This window comes from Egretta garzetta, unplaced genomic scaffold, assembly GCF_000687185.1.
Source record: "Egretta garzetta isolate BGI_Z169 unplaced genomic scaffold, ASM68718v1 scaffold136, whole genome shotgun sequence".
Taxonomy (NCBI): Eukaryota; Metazoa; Chordata; class Aves; order Pelecaniformes; family Ardeidae; genus Egretta; species Egretta garzetta.
Genome location: NW_009260066.1, coordinates 2,886,193 through 2,908,645, shown reverse-complemented (window position 1 = coordinate 2,908,645; position 22,453 = coordinate 2,886,193). Strand labels below are relative to the sequence as shown.

Genomic DNA, 22,453 nt, shown 5'->3' with positions numbered 1-22,453 from the left:
GTCCTGCTTGCTAGGAACTGTTAAAAACATCTGTATCTCTCAAAACTCCATTCGTTCAGCGTGACCCTTCTCTTCCATGTGCTCATAACTAACAAAGACTAATGGCACCTCTGTGGAGCACTTAAATATTATTATGCCTACGCTACAGATGGCAAATGGAGATGCAGAGGGTAATATTCAGCTGTGTTAGTATAGTAGCAAGTTCTTACTGTAATTAAGTGATACGGCTGATAGGAAACAAAACATGGTACTTGTGTTTCTGTTGAGCCCTGCTTCACTATTAAACTGTTGCTTCTGGCAAAAGCTGAATAAGAAGGAGGTGAAGAAAGATGAAAAAAAAACTAATCTCATAAATATTTCCAACACTTGTGCATACACAAAAAGGAAAATATTATATTCATTTATACACAATACTGTTTATACAGCAAACCTCTCATTATTATTCATATTTGAAAGAGCTATCATTTGAAGGGCTTTGGTAAGCAAGTTGTCATTTCTTAGGAGGCACTTTTGGACCCTTGTCTTGAAAATCATGAAAGCCTTTGCTTATAACCCTCACTGACCATTTTATGTTAAGTCATATTACCTTGAAAACATGCCAAAGCAAAGGAGGAAAAACCTTTGTTTTTTCATAGAGATGGAATCATGAAAACTGTATTTCTTGTTCCCATTTAGCTGAGAACAAAACCCCAAAGGTACAGCTTATGTAGTCCCTGTATGACTGCAGATCAGTTTTCAAAAAAAGAGTGATAGAATAAGAAGCTGAACTATGTCCTAGTGAAGGGCCTATGTTAGTAATATTTGGTAAATTCATTCCTCTTCAGTACTCCTATGAACATTTTCTTTAGGATGAAGAAAAGTTTATGGACTAAGGAACAAAGGAGCGAAACTGGGCTTGACAGAATTTTTCAGATGCAGTCTTTCATTTCTGGAGAAAGAAAAGAAAACACTAATCCAAATCCTCAGACAGAATAAATCTTTGGCAGCTCTAGCTTAACTTGTGGTAAGTAGGTATCGGGTGCCTTTTCCCTGTGCGTAGGTAAATGGAGGAATTTCCACTGTCAGACTGTGAAAAAGGAAAAATCAAAACTCCTTTTTGACCTTCCACTAGATACATGATAAATCCCTTTATGTTTAAAGAGAATACAGATACTGCATTCTCTTTATGTGTATATACCACATAGAGAATTTCATAATATTTCAAGAAAAAGAAATATTTTTCTATGCTGACAAACCAAAACATTCCTAAAGGCAGAACTTTAAGCGTGTATAGCTTCAACTCTACTTATAAACATCCCCACACATATGCATATATAAGCCTGGAAAATGCATGCACAGATTTAGAAAGTTTGTGAAGATGCAGAAGGCAAATACTGAAGAAAGTATGTCCTAAGGACCTGATCATCCAAGTGAAAGCAAAAGTAGCTATGAAGAGCAGCTATGCATTCAAACCACTGTCCTTTAGATAATCCAGCTGGAACTAATTCCTAATTTAATGTATCACAGTACCCACACCGTTCTGAAAAAAAAAGTGTAAAATAAGACTCTCCTTTATGTATATGCAAAGAAGTCCTGAATCATACACCTTGTGCACTACCTGAAGAAAACATCAAGTTTCCACACCCTCCCAAACCATCCTACTTCTTTCCGTCCACCTGGAACATACAGCTGCCCAGCACAACCCACTCTCCCATGTGCAATAAAGTGCAGTATAACTCAACAATGTAACAGGGAAAACTAGTTCACTACTAGACAGTGCAACTATTAATTATTAAGTCGAATTAACCAAACTTCCATAGGTACAAAAGTATTTCAGATGTAGCTTATCTCTAGTCTTCAGAAATTGCCCTTCTGTTCTGACTTACCAGACTTGTCTCATTTAATTGAGACTTCCAAGACACTGGCAACATCTAAAGCTTCAGTCAAAATAATGATAATATACCACAGGAACAAAAGTAGTGTTTAAATATCAAAATAACAGAACTATTATTTTCTAAAATAGAAGGTTAAGCTACCACTGATATGACTTGTGCAGTTTTACATCTTGCAAATATAGACTAGGGTAATAAGCATAAAGTGAGTAAAAATACAAAATCCACTGTATGAAAAGTCCAATAATGATATGGCACATCTCAAGAAAACTACTTCTGCCTTTTAATTTTTGAATGAAACTCTACGAAGCACAAACCTGACAAAAACAACCAAAAGACTTCAATAAATTTTGAATTCTGTTGCATAAGTTCTTCAGAAATATGGATGTTACGGATGAGAACCAATGAAAAAACAGTTTCATATATAACCATTCAAAAGCATTGCACATAGTTAAGGTATATAAGACATAAAATGAATTTTTACTGTGTCCCTTCAGAATATAAAATTATTATAAAATAACTATAAAATAATTAAACAGAATGCAACATTGAACCTAATAGGTATTTTGAGCTTTATCCTTTTTGTCAGTTCTTATACATTTAATTTTAAAAAACAAGGTTTTACCAAGTCGTCTTAAATAATAGTCAGTTGACAGGATTCTTTAATGTAAAATTTTGTAGCCTTCAGCTACTGCATTATGGAGAAATATTCATCATAAAACTCAACAATTCATCACTACTTCAGGAGTTTCTGTTCTGGATACCCATGGAATTGAAGCTACATACACATGTACAGTGCCATCAGCTAAAAAATAGAATGAAACTAAAAATTATGTCTATTTACATCACAGATTCTGCAAAATGGGTTAAAAAAAAAATTATGATATGCTACAAAAATATGCGAAAACCCTTCCCCCAAAAGGAGGTCCACTTGTGGACACAGTAGAGTGCCTTAACCTTTTTTAGCTGACTACACTGTACATAACGTTGTTAATTGCTACAGACTAATGGAATGTTAAAATAATCTAGCGCTTCGTTTAGGACTAGTAATGCATGGAATGGAAGCTGTGGAATTAAAATGCTTGTTTCAGATAGCTGAAGTTAAATCAGTGACCTGACAACATTAAATAAGAAAACTGGACTATAGTCATCATGATTTTTAAGAAGAAATACAACAGTTTCATATTCATCCTTATATAGAAATTAATCTTACCCCAAACCATATATATAATGCATTTCTGAGGCTTTTTTAATGGATTGAAAAGTAGACCTACCAATACTTAGTAAGTTGCTGTCTAGACAAAACTTGTACTTTGCATCCTTCAGTGATCCAAGAAACATCTCCGGTATATTCTAAAGTACACCAGTTTGTTACGATAAACTGTCCATTCTGATGGACTGCAGGTCTAAAAGGCAAAATCTTACCTGTATCATTGCCTGTGATTTGAATAACATACAATCTTATGTCATTTCCACTATCAGGTTGTGAAGTAGAAGGAGACACCTCTTGAGGTTGTAAAGCCTCTGTGGCCTCCTTCACTTTGGGTGGTGCAGTAGGTCGTGCAACTGCAGTAGCAGTCGATGCTGTGAAATATTCCTTATCGATTTCTGGTTCTAACACCTTTCCTGTCAGATCATCATCAGCAGTGGCTTTACTGGGAGAAATAGATTCATCAATTATGATGATGTCATTGCTTGTTACCTCCTCTTCTTCCTCAGGAATGATAAGTGGTGACTTTTGAGTAACAGAAGGTTTGGATGCTGATGTAGGCTGAATTTTGTCTACAGCACTAATGGAAGGTGTTGTTACATCACTGAGAATTGTTGCCTTGTCTGTGGCACTAGCTGAAAATACAGCAGTTTTGATTTCTTCAGGTTCTTCTGATACTCCAGAACCTTCCAGAGTTTGGCTTGGAGAAGCTCCCAAAGTCAGATGAGTAACGCTTTCCACAGTAGAATGACCTCTTGGCATCGTATGGGGGGCCAGCACAGATTCCCAGCTCACTACATCACTGTCTTCTTCCCTGGCAGGGGTTCCTCTGCTTTCATATGTTTTTGCTTGGGTACCCTCTGTTAAAGGCATCACTTCAGTGACCTTCTCTTCTTGATCAGTAGCAGTTTCAGCTTTCGGAGTCACTGTGAGATGCGACGTCCTGGTGCTAGCTTCATCAGGTCCCAGGATGCTTCCATAATCTGTGAGCTTCACTGCAGGCAGTGATACTTCTGTTGCTGGATATGTCTCATCATAAGCCGAACCTGTCTCATCCTGTTTTTCCTGAATATCTGTTTGAGATGATTCAGATCCTGATGCCGTCTTTTGTTCATGTATTTGGACAGATGTCACAGATAAGGTAGACTCTGTGGCAGTATCTTGTTCCTTATCTTGAGCTTCTGTGGAGAGTTCCTCTGGGAACACCTCACTATCTTTAGCAGTTGTTTCTGTTGCTTCTGTATGAAAGATACCATCAAAAGGAGTCTGATCAGTAACTGGCATATCTCTAGTGACCTCACTCTCTACAGTAACTGGAACTAGGGAAGCATCATGTTCTTTCTGTGGAACTGCAGTATCTACCTTTGTTACATCTGTAAATATAATCGATTCCTTTGTCCCTCCAAAGCCAGCTGATGGTGTTCCTTTTCCGTCTTGAAGGGTTGCCACTGACTCCTCATCAGCTGATGTCACAATGCTTGTTTGGCCTTCCTCTGTCACCATGTATTTTGAGACCTCCATTTCAGTAGAGACTTCTTCAGCAGGTGTTGCTACCGATGTCTCAGTAGCCTCTCTCTGTTCCACTTCTGGGGTAGGAATGGACGTTTTCAAAACATACCCTGATGTTTCATCTCCCTCATGTTCAGTTACCTCCATGACTGTGGGCATAGCAGTTGGTAATACAGTGACACTGGAGGAGCTAAGAGACTTTATTGTTGCACTACTTTCATCCACTGATATTTTGGATACTGTGACCATTTCCAAATCCAAAGAGCTGCTTGTGTGGGAGACACCTGTAGTATCTTTACTCTGATCAAAATCAGCTGACACAGCTTCTTCATCACTTTTTGTTTCCACTGGCTCCATGCTTGTCTCAGTTTCATCTGTAACGGCTGAAATCGGAGCTCCTGGATGCTTTGTATATTCTGTAATTTGCCCTGGAGATGATGTAGGCTCCATTCCAGAGGTACCATCTTCTGTATCTAACTCATCTATTCTCTTAGTATGAGATGACTCTTCTATCATATGCCCCTGATCTTTATCTGTCAGCAGCCACATGCCAGAAGCTGGAGGAGCCTGTGTGAACTTCTCACTTGCAGAACGTCCCTCAGATTCTGCTGTAACACGAGTAGGAATGACGGTTGTGGCATGAGGGATCTTAACATCCATTGTTCTCATTTCTGGCTCCTTTGTTTTTTCCTGCTCCTCTAAAATGGCTGATCCTTCCATTTGCTGAGATGAGTGGATAACCAATGTGGTGCCTTCTCCAAAGTTTTGTGGGGAAACAGTACTTCCTGCGAGAGTGATGGCCTCAGATCCTGTTTGATTAACAGTTGATACAGAAAAGGATACAGGTACTCCAGATGTCACAGTAGGCTGCACATCCCTCAGGTCCTCTCTGCTTCCTTCAGCTGATGCCTCATTATCAAACACTGTGGCAGAACTAAATTTAACAAATGGAGTTGACTCATCTGCTGTAGAAAACTGTCCAGTGGTTACTGCATGCTCATCCACGAGTGTCTCTGATGCAGCAGGCAGATCTGATTCTGCGATGCTACCAGTAGCTATGCCAGAAACTCTATCAGGGATAACGGTGTACATGCTCTCTCTGCCCTCCCCCTCTGTGGTAAGATCATACTGATCAGTGAACAAAGCTTTAGGGATTACAACAGTTGTAAGTTTCTTGTCAGATTTCGCCTCCATTGACTTTTTTGTGGGTTCTTTTGTTGAGTGGGCACCAAGATACATATTCTCTTTTGTTAGGGAAACTGAAGTCCCTGTCCTGGGAAACTCTCTCCGAGAAGTTGGTAACAAGCTATTTGTAGCTGTCATCACAGGACCCACTTCTATTTGTTCAGTCTGATTATCAGCATCATGTTTTTGTGTATCTCCTGTTTCAGTATCTTCCCATGAACCAGTGGAACTCTTAGCTACAGCTGTGCTATCCTGAAAAATTATAGAGGTCAAGAAAGCGTCCTCAATGCTTTCAGACCTACCTTGTTCCTCGGGCAATTCTGCTTCAGAGTAAGAGTGCTCCAGTTCCAAAGCTGCAGATGTGCTCTCTGTTAACCTAGGTGAAACATCATATTCAGTCCTCCCCAGTGTATCGTAAGTGCTTATTTCGCCATCTGTGACAGTCTGAGGTAGAAGGGTGGTTAACTTAATGTTCTCCATAAGCACCTCCATTTCCCTTTTTTCCTCAGCCACATCAGTAGTCATTTCTGTATCTTCTTCAGTCTTTAGGGTTGTTTCCTCCAAAGCAGGGGCCTCTGTTCTGGTGATGGCCACTTCAGTAATCGAAGTCTCAAGAACAGGAGGTTTAAGAGTAACTTTAGCAGATGACAATTTCACACTGTCAGTTTTCAGAGACGTAATCAGCTTAACAGTTGTAGGCTCTGATACGATTTTTTTACCTTAAAAAAGAAAAAAAAAAAGTGAAGGAATCATTCAGTCAGAACACAAACAAATGTTACTTTAATTCAGTTTGAATGTTCCCAACAAAAACTAAACGTTACACTGAGAAATAAGTATAAAGTTCAAAGGCCTTAGATAGCTGTTTAGTGTACAACAGAGCTTTGAATGACATAAAATAACACATTATAAAGCTGCAGAACATCTAACTTAAAGTCAGATGAAATGAAAAGAGAGGCAGTATCCTTCATATTCATTGTTTATATAATTACCTCCAGAAGTCCTCATATTATACAAATACCCATTAAACAGCTAAGTACCGATCAGGGAATATAAAAGTTTATTTCATGATGTCATGAAAGAGTGGTGCTGCAAACCTGTGGGTTTTCTTCAAAGCTTACTGTAGCACACAACTCAAATGTATAAAGGGAGTGAAATACCACTTTAGTTTATTTTCAGCACGTAATTACAAATTGCAAAAAGGAACCCTCACAGGAGTGAGAGCATGCTTAAGCAACAGGAACAAACATGCCATCAGAAAGTACTGTTTTACAGTGCTGCAAGAGCTGCTGCCCTGCATTTAAATTATACTGAGAGAAATTTATTATGGGGAAAGGTGAGAACAGTAAACCATAAGATCATAAACTTAATAGTATAATGATGTTGATCTTTGGAAAACACTTCAAAGATATACATTTGAAAGTCCTGCACACACAAAAGTGCTTCTATGGGAATGTTGAACATGAAAAGGCAGAGTGTTGAACCCTCCGAATGATGGGAAGAGTAAGGGGGTAGCTATCCCAGATTTGTAAGAGACACAGAGAAAGGTCTTTCCAGTGAACCAAACTGTGATGTTTTAAAGAATCTTGCTGTCTTATCTCTTGTTCACTCCTTCTGCTGTAGATTTCCATCCTGTCTGAGGAGGAAATGTGTGCCAACAACCATGACACTGCAAAGTCTGGTATCAGATTTTAAACTCCTGAAAAAGGTGAGTTTGTGCTAAGAAAACAGAATTTGCTTGGGAAAAGCCCGGAGTGGAAACATCTCCCCTTCTGCCAATTCTTCCATGTTGGTAATCTTCAGAAGGGCAATGGGAGCAGACAAGTGGAAGATGTGAACAGCACTTAAATCAGTGCTGCTAACTGTTAAGTGACTGAGAGTCAAAACCCTTATACAGATGCTAGTTAAGAGAAAAATATGGTCCTTTAAATCACACTAAGCACATGAAGAATGTGTGTATGAGGACTGACTGCTTACCAGACAGACACAACTACATGTATAGCTTCTTGCAAAAGAAAATACTGCTCAGCTTCTAATAGAGCAAGTTTATTCCCCTAACATGCAGAAATCAAAACAGTTACAGGATTTTACAAGAAACTATTGAAGCCAAAGTCTCATTATTATTGCTGTGAGTTAAAAGAGATTGGGAAACTTTACTTAATGTAAGGTATGAATACCAGTTATGAGGGGGAAAAGTGAGTTCTGAGATTGGAGTTTTATTGCCTGGCATACAGGGATGGAGATGTTCTAGATGATGATGATGCAGCCTCTGGCTGACACAGGACTTGCGGGAGCTAATAGTACGAGCAAAGAAGAGGAAGCAAATAAATGAAAAATTTAGAAAGACTCAACTCAGTCGCGTATTTGTGCAATGGCAGCTTATATGCAAGCATACGCAGTATGTATGCACAAATCAGTTCTTTTCACACACCCATGTCTAATTAGGTACCCCTTTGATATTTGTAGATATGAATTCCCCATGTGTAAGTTAGGGTCACACAAATATTTGTTTAGTTTCACACACCAAGCTTTGAAAATGTCACCTTTGCAAGAGAGCTATGTGATTTACCCTAAAGTAGATAGGCTTGCCAGACAATGGCTTCTCAGGATTTCTAGAAGAACGGGTAGATTTACAGAGTAGGGGAATAAGGGAAAAGAGCCGATATTTCGGCTTTCTTGAATGAGAAGTTAAAGCAAAAAGGAAATTGTGAGGGTAAGAAAATATGACGTCGCTATGTTTAGAAGCGGTGGTGTTCTTTGCCAGCAGAAAAAGGAATGGATCCTTTTCCCTACCGTATGTTAAATCTTTTTGTGGTTTCACAAAGATGACTTAGCTACTTATATACTCTTCTTTTTTTTTGTAGGTTAAAATATTCAGTTGAGCAAGAAGGATTAAAGTTCTTGAAATCCCACTAAGCAAAGCACGGCCTTCACGCAAGTGATTTTTGTGTTTTGGGGTTCTACAACTAAAGTGGATGTTTATTGTTCTTTTCAATACCCATGTGATTGAAGTGTGAGATGGTGTTCCCACAATCAAGAATCAACAAATTCTTACAATTTTTCTTCCCTCTCTGCTTGTATGAGGATGGTTTAAACCACAGTTTTACTTCACAACCAGGGAATTAAGAGTGCACACCAGTAAGTTAGCGCTGTCCTGATGAGTTGTAGTTGGTAAGTGTTAAATTTATACCACAGAATACACCGATTTGCCTTAACAGCTCTTTTTTATGTCAAAATAGAAAGGAGACAGCATAGTCACATATTCTCCCTTCTTACCATAGGATGAGTTTCCTTAATGCTGATTGAATTTGTTTTGCAGCCAACATCGAGACCCCAATTACCATATTTTAAGTGACTATCAAGATCACTGTTTGAAAGTATATGAAGACATAATACCTTCTAACAAAGCTAGATGAAAATGAGGGCATGAGAACAGATTTTAAAATTTGTGGGGAAAAAGGGTAACTATTTCATCACTGCTGGAAAATAGTGTATACTTAATAACAATCATTCATGTAGCTTCCCAATTCCCAATAAATGTTTGAAAGTCCCAAAAGTTCACATATTTATGCCTGAGATGCAGTTATTTGTTGTTCATGAGTCATTTTCTGCTAATTAGTTGACAAAATAGGTACACATTTATGAAGTAAATCTGAAAAAGCAGCAAGTGTATTTGATTCACTCATATTAATAAATGAATCAATAAATATTCAATTCATATGCTGGTGTAAGAAAAGCACTTTTTAAAAAAAGATTTTATCAATAAACAGCCAAATTTTCTCCTGTGGAAACTGACATGGGGTTACTAGTGTGCAAAGAGTAGTTCTGGTTAAAATCAGCTACAGGGCCTCTAAATCTGCTTTGCCATAAATATAAGATTTTTTTCATACAGATAATTCAGGTTTGCAAACTTATTTGAGTGGATCAGAAAAAGATGTTTCTTCAAAGAGAAATCTATCAATGCTGTTGGGTTTTTTCCCTGCAGGAAAAGAAAAAACCAAAGAGAAGGTTGCTTTTTTAATAGACTGAACATCAGTTTGAACTGTCGTCCTCTCCACCCAGATGTTTTGCATTACTGTACTCCTTGCATCATGCATGCAATATGCTATCTCTTTTGTCCTTCTTCTGATTTAAGACATGAGGCAGATTTTCCTAATAAAATTCATGAACATATTAGCCACAAGAAAGCAAATTATCTCACCAACAGCTGCTCACATCAAAGTGTATCTTGTCATTTTTTAATCAATTCCTTTTATATTGAACAACCTGCATGAAGTTGATTTTAGATGGAGTATATGACTTTCCAGAGATACTATATATTTTCACTGTCTGTTTATTTACTTTATGCTTTCACCGTACAGCATTTTCTTCCTTTTCTCTCCCACCATTGTTTAAATAAGGATTCAAAATAATGTAGCAATATTAAAGCTTAATATTTTTTCAAGGAAATCACACTACATAATTTAGATGTGTTTTAACTTTGTGATTACCAAATAAGGATTTTAGTATGCTCTGTGCTGTTTAATAATACTTCCAGGATATCTGGGTGTACTTTCTGGAGGAGAAAATACTTATTTTAAAGCTTATATATATTAAAAATTTATACAGACGTATTTTCAGCATAACCAGTTCTACAAAATTCTTAACTGTGTCTAATTTGAATCACTTGAGCAGTTTCTCTGCACTCAGAAATATCGCTTTGTGTTTACATTTAGGTATGTACTTAGCAACCTGGAAGAACAGAGACTCTACAGATAGAAAAAGAAACTGTTTTGAGTCATTGCCAACAATCAAAACAACAAAAAATTGGTTTAAGTCAGAACAAAACCTGGAAATAGTGAATTCTTTCTGTGAATAAAGAATTATATATGTGAATATTCTGCCAGAATAAATTACTCCAAAATATAAGTGATGTTAAGACAGTCAAAATTAACAGTTTGACATCTTCCAGCCCTTTTAGAGCATGATGTCAATGCAGAGAAGATGCTTTGCTTAATTTTTGCATATTTTTGCATGTTAATTTCTGTTTGCTGCTTTGTTAAGTTTATTCTGTGTCTGTCCCTTCCCTGCTACCAATCCTGGCAGAAAGGACAGTCTTGAATGTTCCCCTGACTCCAAGAGTTATGCCAGCTGGAGTTTAAATTGTTGGCAGAACCTCCCAAACTGCACAAGTCTAACAGTAAGAACAGATCAAAAAAAAAAAAATATTGGTGCTCTGGATTACAGACTAAGCCAGAAACCTCTCGTTGTTGCGTTGTTGCAATGCCTCAGTACCTGCTCATTCATTCATTTCAGGAAACAGAATGGTGGACAAGGAATGTGGAGTTTTGCTCATTACTTATGAGACCCGTAGTAGCATAAGGAGGACTCAAAATATGATACTGCAGCTGTAAGAGTTTCTCTATAACTCCTGCTGCTTATTCCCACTTACCTATACTGTGTTTTGACATCAAAACACAGGCCAGATGCCATGAGAAAAATAATTCAAAAAATCTAAAAGCAGTATCTATTCCACTTACAAAATCCATGCAATAACAGAGAAATTAATGTGATTCTTAAAAAAAAAAATAAAAAATTAAAAGCTATTGGACTATCTTATTTTTAAGGAAAAACTTAAAAACATGATGGAAGGTCATGCATCCTCTTCACACCATTATGCCCATGGTTCTTCCAGCTGACAAAACAGCAGAAGCAGCAGCTCTATTAGCTCTGTGAACACAAATACTCTTAAGTAAAACCACTAGCTATTTCTTAACTTCTGAAGTCAGACAGTTAAAGGGGGAAGGATATGTTGTCCTGGCTTCCCCACATGCAAGTGTAGCTCTCCGAACAAATTTTAACCTGTCAATCTAGCCACAAAAGAACAATAGCAAAAAGCTTTTTTCCTTTGAAGTTATTTATAACAAAACTGCCAAAGAGGACCAAAAATCAGCACGCCTCTTTAGTCAGCTCTTCTTAATGAAATCTGTATCCCAGCACCAAAATAAAAACAACGATCTTCGCCTCCTGACCGCAAAAAACAAATGAAGAACAAAGAGAGCCAAGATTGTCACTTGGATCAGGAACCAACAGCAAAAATCTTGCTGCTTTGCTCTCCCCACCTAGTGTGAAAGTAAACAAATTACCTGTATGCCCCATGAGTGGTACCTGGTTCCCACAGCAGTGAGCAAAGTTAATAAAGAGCAAAACCAATTTATCTTTCCTGTACTTGAACACCTAAAGGGATGGATCTTTTACTTCTTCACCTTGCCTTTGTTACCTGACCTGTTCAGTGATCTGAGGGAATGAAAGAGAAATGCCCTCAGCTGTGTCCTCTTTGCTTTCCGTTTTCCCTCTGTCCACACTATTTGCACTTAGGGACTATTCTTAAGGAACCCAGTTTTTAATGACTAGATAAATGCAAGTTCACGTCCTCTGGCAAAAGAAATGTCTCCTCCTGAAGCTCTGTTCCCTGAGGCTCCAAACAGTTGCTCCACATCCACCAGCTAGATTGGTAAATCAGGTTATCTCTGTTCACACTTTACACTGCATTTAAAAGGTAAAGCTGCACCCAACCACCACCTTCTCCTCCTTCTCAGGGTTAGGTGCTATTGAAGCCCATGGTACAGGATTGTCTGAAGTGGGTTGAAATCTTCTTGGTGTTTTCAGCATGGTCTGACTGACTTCTCAAAACCCCTTCAACGTGCAACTGAAGCAGAGCGGGGTAAGAAACACACTGCGAGCTGTTCGTCTGCACAGCCTCTGTGATGTCCGCGTGTTGCTGTAAACCCAGCAGAGAGCTTCAGGGATTTATTCCTCATACACCTGGTCCAAGATATTACTGGAGATATCTGCAGCTGTGTAGGTCTTGCTAAGCTGCATATCTGAGAGAATTAGAGAGATCCACCTTCTTAGCAAAATAATAAAAGCTAGAGAATTGCTATCTGGTGGTAGCTGCCTCGCTAAGGCAGCTTAAGCCCTTTGCATACCTTCACCCTCACAGAGGGGAAAGGAAGCATGAACAGAGCCAACAACCTCGCGTACACTGTGGTCAGTGCCGTGACCTTGAGATGCTTGCCTGCTCAAAGGCGTTTTACCCATTCTAATACCGGACTGTGAAATGGTGGAGGACACTGGCTGTGTTTTGTTCAGTACTCCACTGTGTTTAATTTTCTTCAGACTGACAGTTTTGTTCCCTGGATGTCACCACACCCGATGTCTTCAGTATTCTGTGGTCATTCCCAAACTGATCAAAAAATCCACAGATCTCCCATAATACAGTCCCTGACATCAGGCTGGAAATAATTCCCTCATCCAGGAAATAGCTGGGATATGTAGCTACCAATGGTTGCTGTGGAGAAGGACAGAGCTGCCTAGTTATTCAAGGTTCTCTAAACTAAGTCACAAGCAGCAAAAGGGAAGACAGCATTTCTTCTGCCAGCTTTTGACTGATGCGTAAAAATCTTATCCTTTCTGCTGCCGGACAAGTGGAGCACAGCTGATGTTTTCTGAGCCTTAGCCTGCAATCATGGTGGCTCATGCTGTAGGATCTCCCAAAGAAGGGGCTTTTTCCTCTTTCCTTGCTTTTTCCCTCCTCCATAGAAGAACACTGCTTGCAAGTTGCCTTGCATTACCAAGAACCCCGTCCTAGTGAAACACTCTTACTTGAAGTGACAAGAAACAGAGGGCTTGGGTTGGAGAGGTTTTGGGGCAGGCAGGAAAGAGGTTTGCAGAGAAACAATTTTTCTCCACTTTCACCTTACAAAGGTCTGTCCTTCTACATGCTATAAAGGTTGAGGTTTCCTATATTTCTTCTACAAAATTGCGCTCTGATTTTGAGCTTTAAATGGATGAAGCATCAGAGGGGCCCTCAGTCACAAGCAGTGGTTGACTTAGATATGCTCTTGATGGGGCTGTATTGAAACAATCAAACCAACATGGACTCCATTCATGATGAACACATATGTCAACACTGTCTCAGAACTGGAATTTTCCAAGCTCCAGCTAAAATGAAATCATAATGCCAAACCAAAGCGGCATAACCAAAGAGAAACAACAAAGGTGCATGAAACAAAGTCAAAATGAAAGAGCAAATCTGAACCAAAATGGTCAAATCCAAAGCAAAACGATCAACACGTGTTTTGAGTCAAGCAAATGTTTTGCTGAAAGATTCGCCAAAATCAATACAGGCCTATGAAAGAATTCAGCTTTAATAAGTGTTTCTCAGCAAAACACAGATTTGTGTTTCAAAAACTCGACCACCTCTGTGTATGAAGTTTATCACGTTCAGTTTTGTTGTAGGTGTGTAAGGCAAAAGCTGTATACTTCTTGATTAGTGCATTTCTGGAGTGCAATTTGTTCTACAGATACTACAGAACAAAATGCCCCATCCAAAGTCGGTTGAACTCTGTGGCAAGATTCCCACAAACTTCAGTGAATCAGACCTGGTGAGGCTGGGGGGCTGAGAGATGGAAATGAATAAATACCCTACAGCTCTATGCAAGAGCTAACTATTAAATTAAATGAAGTAAGTATTAAAAATGATAATTCTTTTGCTGATATGTTATTGTCTTGCAAATAAATATAACTGTTCAGCAAGAGTTTTTCTATCTTTTTTTGTTTTAATCTTAAATAGAAGTTCTATGTGTTAACACTTGAAAAACTTTTCCTCTAACGATGGCTTCCAAGAAGCTTCAAGTACTTAATCATGTGTCTAACCTGAAACTTTTTCAAGGCCCATCAGATACGTGATTAGGTACCTCTCAGACAAAAAGAACTAAAAAAGCTGGCAAAAGTCTTGGACAGATGAGAGAAAACACGCGGATACTGTTTCAGAAACTCAGAGCCATGTGGTTTCTGTAGAGTGAAAACCACTTGTGATCAAAGGGAAGAAGGTTTTTTTTATTTTTTAACAAGATTTTTAGATTTTAAATCATGTATTATTAGTCTGGGCCACTTTAATTTTCTTAAAGTCAGGACAATTTGTGCAATGTAATTTTGTAACCAGAACGCTGCTGAAGTTAAAATCCTGAACTTAACTGTACTGTTAAATGCTGTCCAGGTTGGCTGTTTTATTGAAACTAGCGCGTATGAATTGTAAGTTGAATTTACTGCTTGGGTTACTGTTTTTCATGTATTTTAATAAATATGAGTCCTTTTTAAAAGTAAGCCACATGTTCAAAATACAGATTGAGATTTCTTTTAACTGCAATTCAAAATTAATATTTTGAGATTTTTCACCAGAGACTTTTAATAGGATGATAGAAGTATCTAAGCAGGGCTGAAGAAAGAGCTAACCCCTTTCTTAAATATACAATTTATCTTTGTAATGACTAAAAGGGATGCCTGCTTTGCCACAAATGTATTGCTTCAGAGTACGTGTAAATTCATGCATTGGACTCATCCTTTCTGTGGCTGGGAGACGCTTGTTTTGGTGGCCTTACTCAGGCAGTATAGTATTACTCAGCATGAGTAAAAGTGGCAGACGCAGGCCCTTCATCATTGCCATTTCACCTTAGACTAAATGTGCAACATGTGGCCATAACCCTCAAAGCTGAGTCAATGGGAACTTCACTAGCTTTCACACAGGAGGCAAAGGAAACTTTACAGGGATGCTATAAAAAACCTGAGATCACCGCATGAACATCTGTGCTGCAGACACAGAAGGGTGCTCGTGCTACCTGGGTAGCTGGCTTGATCCTGCCCTTCTCACAGAGGCACTCTGTGTTTTTCCCTTTAGCTGAGTAAGATCTCATAAATGCATGTAACAACCTCCCTTTTTTCTTCTTTGTCAGCAACAGAAGTTTTTTGCTGGTGTGACGGGGTATTCAGTCAAGGAGGGAAACATAACAGTGTAAAGTGAGGCACTTAATGAGCACAATAAGAGCTATACGCACTGGACTGGAGTTACGTGGAAAGAGTCAGGATCTTAGGGAGGACTGTTTTGTTGTTTGGCATGGTGGGAATTGCTGCGTAAAAGCTTCCTATCAAACTAAAAGCAGTCAGAGCTTGGGGTAGCGGATTTTATGCAATGGATGACTACACCAAAGCTTTGAAATAAAGATAAGAAGTTTTGGAAGAAACTTCCAGACAAAAGACGATTTGAAACAAGGACTTAAATTCAAGCCTCCTGCTATACTGTAGAACCATTTTTTAATTTCTTGCCCTTTTTCTGCCCCCAGAAAGGGACTGGCTCCAAGGCTCCAACAGGAGAGAGTGACTCACTCTGGAGCCACTGCTTCAGGCAGCTGCTTGAGATGTGAAAGAGTAAGATGCTAGGCAGCAAGTCTTGTTACTCACCACTTGCATAAATCTTTTAGCAAAAGCAATGAAGAGTTACAGCTGGTTCCTGTGAGATCCTGAGCACCTTCTGAGAGCGTGAGAGAGCTTTCAGTAACTTCTGAAATATGTGGCAGACAGGCACCCTGAAGGAGGGTACACAGTTCAGCATTACGCTCCTGCATTCCCCTACACAAAACCAGACGTATTTGGCAAAACCTGAGCCATCTAGCTAGCAGCATTTAATTAATTCTGATGTAATGCTGATTGTAATTAAAATTGCTAGAGAGCAGCCCACTGTCTACCAAATTGTGCGGGTTCTGTTTAGTCTTTTTTTGTTTCTTGCAAAAGGGTTGATAGTCGTAGACTGTCTACTTCCTGGGTTGCAGACTGATGAAATATTTATTCTCCACGTATCAAGGGCAAGAGTTTGTAAAAAAAACCAAAACAAAACAGTTATACAAAAGGTAAGAACTCAATCCTTATCAAGGATGTTTTCAGAACAAATGGTATGTCGCTAGAATTTGTTGACTAAAACTTCTGGAAAGAGCATTGAAAATGCACATGTTGTTTGAAAGGGGTGAAATTCACACAAACAAGCAGAAAGTTGGAATTTGTCCTAACCAAAGACTAGATTACAGGCAAAATGTCCAGTCTCTGCTTTGGTCTTTTCGAAGGACTGATGCATTTCATCCCCATTAAAGGCAATTTGACCCACAACACTTAAAACCGATCATAAAAAATTGGGGGGAGGGACAGAAGGAGTCTCATGACAAAACTCTGCTCTGCCGATTAAAGCACACACTCCTGAATTTAAGTAGTCCTTATTCCTGTGTGCAGTTCCCTTGAAGTCCATTAGGACTACTTCCACATGCAAAGTTTTGGAACATCTTACCCACAAGCAATAATGGAAAAAAAAAAAGCAATCCTATTTGAAAATGAGAAGAGAGTCGGAGAACAGCCGGACTGTAACGTTACAGCAGATGTTGGGATTTGTTCTCAAGCAATAACGTTTATTCATAAATGAGCCTTCAATACCTGAGTTGGAAAGATCTGCAGCTGCAACTGGTTCACCATCCACAAAAGTGGTGAAAGTACAGGCTGCATATTTCAAGCAGTTCTGACTTAGAGTCACAGGACTGAGTCAAAAAAAATTATATTCATATTTAAAGACCAAGTTCTGAACTTTTAACTCAACACAAGTAGCCTTTACACCTCAATGTCAATTGTACTCTTTGCAGTCACAGGAACTTCCTTGAACAGAGAGGCCTGCAGGAAAACTATTGAGCAGTCCAACCTCCCTATGCTGCTGCAAGTCTCAGGGAAGCATGACATTCAGAGGGGAAGAAGCAGTCTGATCTCTTAGATGTGATGATCCTTCCAACAGTATCAGTGTCCTCCTGCACAAAGAACACTCCTGTCACAGATGGTCTGTGGTATTTGAAAGGGCTACACAGAAACTTACATGTTGCACATCATGAGATGCATGGATGGGTTTCTGGAAGTGTAGGAAAAGAGTAAGGAGTCATCACTAATGACAGAGAGAAATGTAGGAAGGATGTTCTGGAGGAGGCCAGGCAGATGAGATCAGGACCTCCATGGTGGAGGGAGATGGGCAGGGATCTGGAACTGATGCACAGGTGAAATGATATAGGGAAGAGAAACTCAAGTACACTAGAAGGTGGTGAACCTTTTGGGACAAGAGGAACCTATGCAACGATAGGCTGCACCACAATAATAGGGTAGCCAGCTGCTGGCACTGAAGATGGAAGAGGTTACAGAGTAATATTTAACCCTAAAGCCAAAGGAAAGCTGACAGGTGTGTGGAGGAGAACAAGTTTAGATCGATGCAGTCTACCAGGTGAATGTGGCAAATGCCTGATGGGCCTCTGAAAATATGAGGGAAACAAGCAGCAGTAAGAAAGGCAATTTAGACCATCCACAGTACCAGCTGACTGGCACGTGAAACACTGAGTGAGTGAGAGGAGAACTTACAACTGCTTTAGAAGCCTAAAAATATGATGGGATAAAATGCCTGGAATCCAGAGACATCCCCCAAATTACTGGCATCTCAGAGACCTGAGAATGGCCAGGCTTGTATGCAGTCTGTAACCAGCCTCTCTTATTGCCATGACTGGAGACAGAATATCAAGTTAGATGACAGTCATTCACCCAGTCAAGTAGGACATTTCTTCTGTTCTTGTGTTCACTAACATGACGCAAAGATACCAGGGCGCACCTAGGCACCAAAATATGTAGCATCCGCAGTCTCAGGGTGACTGTGGATATGGTGTGTTACTCTGTATAAAGACACTGCTCAGGCTGAAATCTTACCTTAAAAGTTTGCCTATGTTTACCTGCCAATGTTACTTTAAGGCATTTGTCTTAGTTCGGCTTTTCTCTTTTTTGTAAAGCCATAGTGATAAAACAATTTTTTTAAAACTCATGTGCACCACAAGAACTGAAACAAAACACATATTAAAGAAAAAACTTTTCAGGGTTAGCATGGTGAGCATACTGAAAATTGTAACTAAAAAAAAAAAGCTTACGTTCATAGCAGTAGGCATCAAACTTGCTATCTGGGTAAGGAAAGCCTGTTTGGTTCTCATAGCGATACAGGGTTCTCACCCCAAGTAAACCTCCACCACACTGGGGCCTTGCCACAGAGGCTGGGTAACGAACGCTGCCATCTGCCAGCCAGCCATAGTCACACTGGTCAAAGCCATTCCTCCAGGCGACATACATGTTCCCAACAGAAGCAAGGACGCCATCTCTTTTCCGACACAGCTCTTTAGCTTCCTCAAAGGTGAGCTTCTCAGGGACTGAGACATGAACAACTTCACCTAATGGAAGAAAACAAAGATAACAAACACTGAGTATCACGTTCCACCATTTAGTCAGCTTAGTTCCCCTTTTCCAATATTTTTTGCTTAAAAAAATCAGATAATCAGAAAATCAAATGTCCCAGATTTGAATATGAAAATGAACCTACCACCAAGGATGAGCATTTATATGCAAACTTTAGGATAGGAGATTGAGTCCCTCCCTCAGTCTCTAGGCAGAGGCAATAGCAGCCTTGAAGCTCCTCTGTGACTGCTGTTGGAGTAGACTTTGCAACTCAGCTGCGTTAATTAAATCCAGTCCAACAGACTTTACTTTCTCAGTAAAACAAATCTTTTACATCTGCAAGCCTCCTACCTGACCTTTTTAGTCATTACTAGAATCTCACTTGAGACACACAAAAAAAGCAAATGTTCTTCACTGGCTGCTCCACAGCAGCTCCTAATGTCATATTTCCATCAGTCGTCATCTTGCCTCATGGGGAAACAAAGGCGAGGGAATGCAGTAGACTTGTTGCGTGCACAAAGACCCTTTTGTGTGAAAAAGTTGAATTAGTCTAGAATGCTGCTAGTATAGTTTAGCTTTGATGGAATATTAATTTGTAAACAATAGCCTTCCAAGTTGGAAACTGAAACAAAACAAATGTAACATCCAATATTTTACTTCCAAGCTAAATCACCATTATGCAGTTGGCTTGGTTGCTTTGTTCACCCAAACACTATAAAGAAAATCAAGGCTCTAACATTCATATCCTGGGAATGAAACAGTAAACTGATTCCTTCCTAGTTTTTGCTCAGACTTCAGATAGAACTGATGAGACCTAAAATCAACACGTTCAGCTGTAGAAAACAGCACAAATTCCAAATATTTGTTACAAGACAGTAATTCTTTTCCTCAACTACAGTAGGCCAGAACACAACAGTCACTGTTGCAGGAGAGCACTGCTTATTCATACTAGACATGCAATCTGTCTTACCTCTGCCATTATCTCAAGTCAACCTAGCAAAAGGCAGAAAATGCATCACCCCAAGCAGTTTCATTCACATCAATATTACGCTTGTTTCAGGCTTGAAAGGAACATAAGTGTGAAAGGAGGCAATGTGCCAATTCTCTTTTTCCTCCTAGGTACAAACTTCGGTTTGTTATTACAGCTGTAATACCCACTCCATAGTGTAAGTTTCTTTACACATGTTGTAGGGAGTTTCTAAGTTAGACATGAAGGACAGAGCATGTCTATTGGACACACTTTAAGATAAGGAAAGCAAAGAATCATTTACCCTCAGAAGTACCAGAACGCTTCATTCAGCTCTTCAGACCACATGGACAATGTACTTTGTTTATTAAACACTTCTGCAGAAGACAGCTTTTTCTGCATCAAGGGACAGATCTGGTATCATGGCCAGCATGGAATGATAAATGCCGTTATCCCACCATGCTGTCCCAATGGCAGCATCATGAAACAATGGAGCAAAGACAGACCTCTCAAGGGCAGCCCTCTCTGTTCTGAAGACACACAGCAGCCATGATGTATATGAAAATTACTAGTTAAAATTATTGCAATTAAACAGCAGATAATATCGTCCCAGTTAAACAAGGAAACAAGACAAGAAGAACAATGTATTTTAGTAGTTTTCTAGTAATAAATACGATGAATCAAAAAGTAAATAATGTCAAACAATCCTACAACATTCTTTCTGGGAGGAATGTATTGAAAACATAGGAAAATGGGTAAACAGCGAAAGATTAATAGCAAAGCAATTTTCCGATCAGCTGATCTGGATCACTGCCTCCAAACTGAGCTTATGCGTAATAGCATTAAAGTTAGCTCTGAGCAAGGAAATGCAATGAATGACTTCAAACCCCAGCATTCAGTCTCTGTACTTGTGTAACAGAAGTCGCTTTAGCAGTGAATTTAACTCATCCAAGTTGCACAAGAGCATTTCTACACAGAAATCTGCATTAAATTTGTCTTGGAGTATGCCTGTATATGCAATATTGATAATACTGCACATTTGAAAGATGGGTGGCGTATCTTTCTTTGTATTGAATATATTCTACTGGCCTCACATATATTTTTTTGGTTCGTCTATTCAAGTCAGCTGCCGTCATACAGATACCATCTTTGCAACAGGGTGTTTTATGATAAAAACTAGACACGAAAACCCCCATGTGTTTAATGAAAAATGCAGCCTAACCAGAATAGTCCAATAAGTTAAATCCAAAGTCACGTTCTTTGCCACCTGTTTGGTATATTAAAGAATTTGTGAGGATAAATTCACAAAGAATGCAGAAACATGCCAGAGCGATCAGCAAAATGCCCTTGTTGTCATTCCATCATATACCAAGTAAATATTAATTTATTTCAAGAATGCTAGTGATAAGATAAAAGGCACAAATATTTTAAAACATGTCAGCTTGCAATTGCTCTATTTCAAGAGTGTTTCATATATGATTTAAGCATTCTTATTTAAAAAAAAAAAAAAATCCAGTAAAGTGCAAAAGTCAGATTCCAAATAGCAGTCATTTACCCTAGGAGATATGACTCTGCAATTTGTCTGTCCAGTTTGAAAATAAATTAAAATTCTGTATGACTGTGCACTTAACGTGTATAATAATTGTTGGGATGAAATATTAAGAACAAAGCATGAGCTTAATAAAGGCCTTGCTATATAAATCCAAAACCACTTAAAAGTTGTCCTGCAGTCTTCCAAAACTACATTACAAGAAAAAAGAAAGAAAAAGTTTTATGTTTTATGTTGAGCGCTTGGGAAAAAAAACGGTGCTCAAAACACTTCTTCAGCCGAATGGCATCAGTTCAATGTACAGCAGCCCTAAATTATGTGGTGAGAAAGTTTGCACAATCTCTCCTACACTTCTCACCTGGAGAAGACTGTGGGCATGTATACTTTATGCACAGCAGATGCAGCACTTCAGGGATATGGTGGCCCAGAGACAGCTCATCAGGACCTACTGTTGGCATGCATTAAGTGCAATCACTTGGAATGTGCAGGGATGACTTTTACTACCCGTGTCACCTCTCCGACATGATTAGTGCTGAGATACTTGCTCACCACCAGTCTCCTTTGTCACAAAGAGATGTTACCAAACTATTAATATTTTGGGTGCATGTTCTGGAAGCACTACTTAATAATCCCCCACCTCTTTATCCTCACAACAATGTGGAAATTCAATTTATTGTATATGAAAAGAGCATTTGTCATACTTCACTGTCAACATGGCTTTTTCTCTCATAGTGAGATCTTAGGTTGGAAACCACATTGTTCTTCAGTCAGCCTACACAAAAAAAAGCTGGGTAATAGAGCAGGAAACTCAAAAGAAGGCATATGAAGAAAGGCATTGATCACTGAAAGAAGAACAGCAAGAAACTAGGAATTTCCTCTGGCACCCCCAAGCAGTCGGAGAAAAACTCTACAATGGCACTCAGGTTCTGCTGAGCTCTTTCATGGGCTCAGAACTGACAGAGGCTTTCAAGACACCATGGAAAAAGGACTTGTGCTCCAATCCTAACTTCCAGCATTTCAGTCAATGTAGCTGAAACATCCTGACTCCTTCAAAGTACAAA

General features: G+C 39.1%; 1 protein-coding gene across 2 annotated transcripts in view; it reads right to left on the bottom strand.

Moving 5' to 3' along the window:
• Positions 1–22,453, bottom strand: part of VCAN (versican) — a 114,956-nt gene that overhangs the window by 51,929 nt on the left and 40,574 nt on the right. Inside the window, exons 6-7 of one of the 2 annotated variants that reach the window (XM_009641147.2) lie at positions 18,579–18,872; positions 3,297–6,494 (exon numbers count right to left, since the gene is read on the bottom strand). In XM_009641147.2, the coding sequence (XP_009639442.1) occupies positions 3,297–6,494; positions 18,579–18,872 (3,492 nt within the window). The remainder of the gene's footprint in view (positions 1–3,296; positions 6,495–18,578; positions 18,873–22,453) is intronic. The other variant, XM_035896633.1, reaches the window with a different exon arrangement.